Source organism: Akebia trifoliata, chromosome 16 (genome assembly GCF_017979445.1).
Source record: "Akebia trifoliata isolate Shusen 1 chromosome 16, ASM1797944v1, whole genome shotgun sequence".
NCBI lineage: Eukaryota > Viridiplantae > Streptophyta > Magnoliopsida > Ranunculales > Lardizabalaceae > Akebia > Akebia trifoliata.
The window spans coordinates 10,134,737-10,141,952 of NC_141390.1; the positions used below are offsets into that span (position 1 = coordinate 10,134,737).

The 7,216-nt window shown below is 37.6% G+C and overlaps 1 protein-coding gene and 1 pseudogene across 1 annotated transcript; both read left to right on the forward strand.

The window, feature by feature from the left end:
• The first annotated feature begins 346 nt into the window (after positions 1-346).
• Positions 347-5,417, forward strand: LOC147382542 (uncharacterized). The gene is made up of 5 exons (XM_086427183.1): positions 347-834; positions 920-1,131; positions 1,502-1,806; positions 4,426-4,749; positions 4,839-5,417. The coding sequence occupies exons 1-5, from the start codon at positions 347-349 to the stop codon at positions 5,415-5,417; spliced, it is 1,908 nt and encodes a 635-aa protein (XP_086283309.1).
• A 177-nt stretch (positions 5,418-5,594) lies between these two features.
• Positions 5,595-6,233, forward strand: LOC147382543 (secreted RxLR effector protein 161 pseudogene; annotated as a pseudogene).
• The last annotated feature ends 983 nt before the right edge of the window (positions 6,234-7,216 follow it).

Genomic DNA, 7,216 nt, shown 5'->3' on the forward strand with positions numbered 1-7,216 from the left:
CTAGGATTTAGTGAATGCATTTTTTTTTCATGTTATTATCTGTTAGAGATTAGCTCTATATAAAGTGCATCAGTTTGTAAGTTTTTTTTGTGTTCTGTAGTAAGTAATTACAGTAGTTCATCTCATATTGTTTATGTCATTTTTCTCTCTGATATTGTAACAGTGGTATCAAAGCCCTGTTGAGAGTTTTAAAAAAAAAAAACAGAGAGGAAGATTGAGAGAGTGAAACACATGAGGTCAAGATTGTAAAAAAAAAAAAAAAAAAAAAAGAGTGATATAGAATTGGTAGTTGTAGCTCTTTTCTATTTCACTTGATTTCTTTTTGCAATAGCAGTAGTGAATAAACATGGCCTCTGAAAATTTTGTGCAGCCAGCTATCCCTCGACTTGATGGTCACTATGATCATTGGAGCATGTTGATGGAGAATTTCTTAAAATCCAAAGAGTACTGGCACGTCATTGAATTTGGAGTAGCAGAACTAACGGCTGGAGTCATGTTGACAGATACTCAAAGAGTTGATTTGGATGCGTTGAAGTTGAAGGATCTCAAGGCCAAGAACTACCTTTTTCAAGCCATTGATTGGTCAACCTTGGAGACAATTCTTTGCAAAGACACCTCCAAACACATTTGGGATGCGATGAAGAAGAAGTATCAAGGGAATGCAAAGGCAAAGTGTGTGCACCTTCAAGGACTTCAAACCGAGTTTGAGAATTTATGCATGAAGTCGGGGGAATCAGTTTCTGATTATTTATCAAGAACAATGACAATTGCTAACAAGATGTGGATCCATGGCGTGAAGATGGCAGATGTCACCATCATTGAGAAGATTCTTCGGTCAATGACACTGAAATTCAATTTTGTTGTTTGATCTATACAAGAATCGAAAGATGTTGATGCATTTTCAATTGATGAATTGCAGAGTTCTTTACTGGTTCATGAGCAAAAAATTGTCCAACAAGATAAAGAGGAACAAGCATTACAGGCAGCAGTACATACAAAAGGTCTTAGTCGTGGGAAAGGGAGATGGAAGGACAAAGAAACACACCAAAAATCAGACGAGGATCATGCTAGTGTTTCCAAATGGAAAGCAAAAGGCCGTGACAATAACCATCCAAATGGTTACAAACCAAAGTCTGTAGACAAGTCAAATATCGAATGTTATAGATGTCACAGGTATGGCCATTACAAGTCTGAATGTAGAACTAATCTCAACAGAAATCGTGGTGTGAAATAAATTTTGTAAAGAAAGAAGAAGAAGTTTCTCTTTTGATGGTTTGTCATGCAAAGGAAAAAGTCTACCAAAACTTGTGCTATCTAGATACTGGCTGCAACAACCATATGTGTGGAGACAAGTCAATGTTTTTAGATTTGGATGAATCATTCCACAATACCATAACCTTTGGCGACAACTCTAAAGTTTCTGTCATGGGTAAAGGAAGTGTGATAATGCACACCAAAGAAAACTCCAATCAGATTATTTCTAATGTTTTCTTTGTTCCAGATCTGAAAACCAATTTGTTAAGTGTTGGACAGCTCCAAGAGAAGGGATATGAGATTTCTATCAAAGATGGAGTTTGCCGCATTCAAGATGAAAAATTGGGATTAATTGCTCATGTCAACATGACAACAAACCGGATGATTCCGCTGTATCTCGACAACACCACTCAATCATGTTTCTCTATAAGATTGAAAGATGAAGCATGGTTGTGGCATGTTCGTTACGGACATTTGAATTTTGGTGGTCTAAAAACGCTGCAGCAGAAAAACATGGTAATGGGTCTTCCAAAAATTCAAAGTCCTTCTCAAGTATGTGAAGAATGTATTATTGGCAAACAACATCGAGACCATTTTCCGAAAGGAAAATCATGGAGAGCAAAAAAGGTGTTGGAGCTGGTTCACTCTGATATATGCAGGCCCATTAATTCGACATAAAACGGTGGTAAACGTTATTTTATAACGTTCATTGATGATTATAGTTAGAAAACTTGGGTTTATTTTTTACAGGAGAAGTCTGAAGCTTTTTCAGCTTTCAAAACTTCAAGGCGTTAGTCAAAAAAGAAGCAGGCATGCCTATAAAGACTCTGTAGACACCTCAATTTGAACGGGCCACTTCTCGAAAGGGCCCAAAAATACAGATTTTCCAAATAAATATGCCAACGGGCCTTAAGGGCCCAAATCGTTGAAAAATAACATTTTTACCAAACCGAGGCCCCTAAGACCTCTCAATGGTTTAGGAGGCCACCAAAAAGACTCGGCCAACCTTACGCTTTCCCCATATTCACCGCTCCGCTTCCAAAATAAAAAACGTCAAATTTTCGATAAATTTCACCAACGGGCCTAAAAAGCCCGATTCGCCAACACGTGGCATTTTTGATCAAATTAATGATTGTAAAAATCTAAAAAAATTAAAAATTAAAAAGGTGAGACTTGGGATGCCTACCCCTCCTCTACTATCACCGCTCCGCCTCCGTAACCCAAAACCATTTCTAAAACCCAAGCCCAACACTACAAAGCCCACAAATCATTAACCATATCCAATTCATTATCCAACCCACAACCCTAACCCATAAACCACAACCCACATCAACCAATCACTCTTTTATCATCAAGAGATGACACATGTCATCACCCCATCTCACCTCCCTCACCCAACCCTACCCCATTAATTTGCTTTAAATCCCATCTACCCACACATCAACCCATCACCTTTTCTCTCAAATCAAACACATCTACCCACACCCCTAACCTATACCTCCCCTAATCTACTCTCATCATTCCCTACAAAACCTACATCTACAACCTAAACCTACACCATCCTCTCAAGTCAAACACTCAACCTCTCCCATCAACCTATCCCAACCCTTCATTTCCACCCACCTTAACACATGGCATCATCTCCCTCACCCTCCCAAAATATCATCAACCACCCATTTAAATCCTCCATGCTCTTAAATCAAATCACAACCACCATCTTAAATTCACCTCACCAAACACTCCACCCAAATGGGTTGGGTAGGATCCAAACCATTTGGGTCAAAACTCACCCATTTAACCCCCCTTACCTAAATACCCTCCAATCTCCTCTAAATTACACCCACTTCTCTCTCAAACTCATAACCATTCTACCCATTTTCTTCACTTCACCCCATTATATCCTTAAAATAACTCCTAAACATCTATAAATACCCTCATCCTCTTCCCAAAAATGGCCCCCAACTTCTTATTACAAAACTTCTCCCCAACACTCTCTCTACTAACAACCATCATCAATTCTCACCAAGTTTACCAACTCTTTCACACAAATCCTCTACAAGTCTCACTAAAACAAAAGAAATCCCTACTCTCTCTAATCACTTCTTCCCATTCTCATACTCTCATATTATACTAAGGACTCAAGAAGACTCAAGCAAGAAGAAGAAAAGAAGAAACAAGATACAAGGTGGGTTTGAAGCACACCCCCTCTCTTTCTCTAACCTTCTACTCTTTCCCTCTTCTAACACCCCCTTCTTCTATTTTATTTTACCCCTTTTGATGATTGGGCCCCAAGGCTAAGGTTCATAAGGGTCATTTCCATTAATGAAATGACCCTATGATCAAGCCGAAAATGAATCCCTACTTAGGGAACATATGCACCCACGTGGCACATTTTTTTCACCTTCTTTTAACAATAAAAAATGATCGAGTTATTTGAGGTTACCGCCACGTGGCGGGGAGGAAAGGGTGCCTAACACCTTCCCTTTTCTTCAACCGAGCCGCTTACCCAAATCTCGAGGTTTGACTACCCCTTATCCATTGTGAGTCACTAAAATGCCAAAAATCTCATCTTTTGGAAAATGTACCCCGGGTGACCATTCACACCCACTTCCAACTTGAATGGTGGCGACTCCAAATCATTGTAGATGTAGTCATCATAATGACGAAATCACGCGTCTACAGACTCTTCGCAGCTATCGTGGTGAAGAATACAACTCACAAGAATTTATAAATTTTTATGAGAAGCATGGGATTCAAAAGCAGCTTATAACAACTTATACCCCACAACACAATGGCATCTCAGAAAGGAAGAATCGTACAATCTTGAACATGGTGCGAACTATTTTGGCAAGAAGCAGTATCCCAAGAAGCTTTTGGCCCGAAGCTATCAATTAGAGCATTCATGTACTAAACAAAAGTCTTACACTTACTGTCTAGAACGTGATGCCTGAAGAAGCTTGGAATGAACGAAGACCAAGTGTCGATCACTTCAGAATCTTTGGTTGAATTGCATATGGCCACATTCCAGATCAGAAAAGAAGAAAACTTGATGACAAAGGAGAAAAATGCATTTTTCTTGGTGTTAGTGAGTAGTCAAAAGCATATAAATTGTATAATCCTATCACCAAGAAAACTGTCATTAGTCGTGACGTAGTGTTTGATGAAGAACAGTTCTGGATTTGGGATGAAAACAATGATGAACAACAAATACAAGTTGCTTTTGATGGAGAAAATGGAGAAGAAATGCAGCAGCCTTTGGAGAATTCACAACCTATAGAAAATGAGCAACAATCAGCAGTCAATCAAAACATTTTAGCCTCTAAAATAGAAGATGAACAACGACCTCGACTAGTTAGAAGAAGACTAGCTTGGATGACTGATTATGAGGTAACCGGGATTGACCAAACTGAAGAACCCCTTACTCATTTTGTTCTATTTTCAGATTGTGACCCAGTAACTTTCGGTGATGCCGTTAAAGAACCAAAGTGGTGGAAGGTGATGGATGCTGAAATCGCAGCCATTGAAAGAAATAATACTTGGGAGCTAACGAAACTCCAAAAGGGCAAAAGACCATTGGTGTGAAGTGGGTGTACAAGACAAAGCTAAAGGAGAATGGTGAAGTTGACAAGTTCAAGACGTGTTTAGTAGCAAAAGGCTATAAACAAGAATTCGGTGTCGATTATACAGAAGTTTTTGCTCTGGTTGCGAGGCATAATACAATCAGATTGGTAATTGCCTTGGCTGTGCAAAATTCATGGCTTATCTTCCAGTTGGACGTGAAATCGGTATTCTTGCATGGAGACTTGGAAGAACAAGTATTCATTGATCAACCTCCTATTTATATTAAGATTGGAAATGAGCAGAAAGTGTATAAATTGAAAAAGGCTCTTTATAGACTAAAACAAGCTCCACGGGCTTGTTATAGTCGTATTGAAGCTTATTTTTTGAAGGAAAGTTTTCAGAAATGTCCATATGAGCATACACTTTTTATTAAAATTGGAGATGGAAGAAAAATGCTCATTGTTTACTTATATGTGGATGATCTGATTTATACTGGAAATGATAGTGCCATGTTTGAAAATTTTAAGCACTCCATGATGCTTGAATTTGATATGTCTGATCTTGGAATGAGGCACTATTTTCTTGGCATAGAAGTGGTGTAAACTTCTGCTAGTATTTTTATTTCTCAAAAGAAATATGTGCAAAAAATTTTAGACAAGTTTCAGATGAAGAATTGCAATTATGTTAGCACACCAATTGAGTTTGGTTTGAAGCTGATGAAAGATGATTAAGGAAGAAAGGTGGACAACACTCTATACAAGCAAATTGTGAGAAGTTTGATGTATTTGACCGCAACAAGGCCTGATATAATGCATGTTGTAAGTCTCATTAGTAGGTATATGGAATGTCCAAGAGAGATACATCTTCTTGCTGCAAAGAGAATTTTTCGGTACTTACAAGGTACAATAGATTTTGGGCTGTTCTACCAAAAGGGAGAGAAGGCAGATTTAGTTCAGTTTACTAACAATGACTATGCTGGAGATCTAGACGATAGAAGAAGTACATCCGGATATGTTTTTATGATGGGCTCGGGAGCTGTTTCGTGGTCTTCAAAGAAGCAAGCAATTGTTACTTTATCAACATCTAAAGCAGAGTTCATTGCTGCAACAACCTGTGCTTGTCAAACTATTTGGTTGAGAAAAATTCTTGAAGAGCTTCATTTCAAACAAGATGGAGCCACTACAATTTATTGTGACAACAATTCAACAATAAAGCTCTCCAAAAATCTTGTTTTACATGGAAGAAGCAAGCATATAGATGTGAAGTTTCACTTCTTAAGGGATCTCACGAAGGAAGGAGTCATTGATCTCATCCATTGCAGAAGTGAAGATCAAGTTGCTGATATTTTTACCAAGTCCCTCAAGTTGGCCGCATTTCAGAAGCTGAGAAGGCTGCTTGGTGTTGGCAAGTTGGATTAAACTGAATGTTGGCAAACTTTCAGTTTAAGGGAGGGAATGTTGAGTGGTGTGGGTCTTATTTGCTATGTTTATTTAATTTATTTAAGTTATAGGGTCAACTGTTAGTGTCCTAGAATATAGGAGTTTGTTATTAGTACGTAGTTTGTGGTGGAGAACATGGCTTTGTGTTTACCAAGTCAGTAGGAGGTTGGTTGCTACACGTTGCTTTTCTAGGATTTAGTGGAAGCATTTTCTTTATTTTATGTTATTATCTGTTAGACATTAGCTCTATATAAAGTGCATCAGGTTGTAAGTTTTTTTTTGTGTTCTGTAATAAGTAATTACAGTAGTTCATCTCATATTGTTTATGTCATTTTTCTCTCTGATATTGTAACAGTATGCAGGTGGACTTTTGTATTAGGTTCGTTACCTTTGAGCGCAATATAATTAGGTTCAATGTTTCCTTCTTGAATGAAATAGATAAATGGATTAGCATCCAAGAAATCCATAAAAATAGAGAGATTTACTCGGCAGACCCTTTTTTTCTTTTAGGGATAAGCTGGACTTGAATGCACGACCTTAATCTTTTTATGGATTTTGGATGTCTTACAGAAAGGTATTTTGATTTTCATTTAGTTGTGATGTTAATAATTGATGCATCCAATATTCAAATTTGCATTTATCGATCACAGGAATTGATTAATGTTTATATGTGATACCAAAACAAGATGGTTTAAGATTGATGTGATTATTGCATCTGGAATGCATTGAGCTTGAAAACACATAGATTTGCAACTCATCTCTATTTCCCTCTCCCTCTTTCATATTTAATTTACTCTTTGAGATAAATAATATTTTATAGCTAGAACTCTGCCATATTTCATTTCTTTTTAAATTATTGATATAGATTTGAATATGGACTTAATCTGCTTTAGTAATTCCTACACTGATTAGTTACAAGTTACATCGTGAAGTACTATTCCCGCTAGCTCTCGAGGAATAAT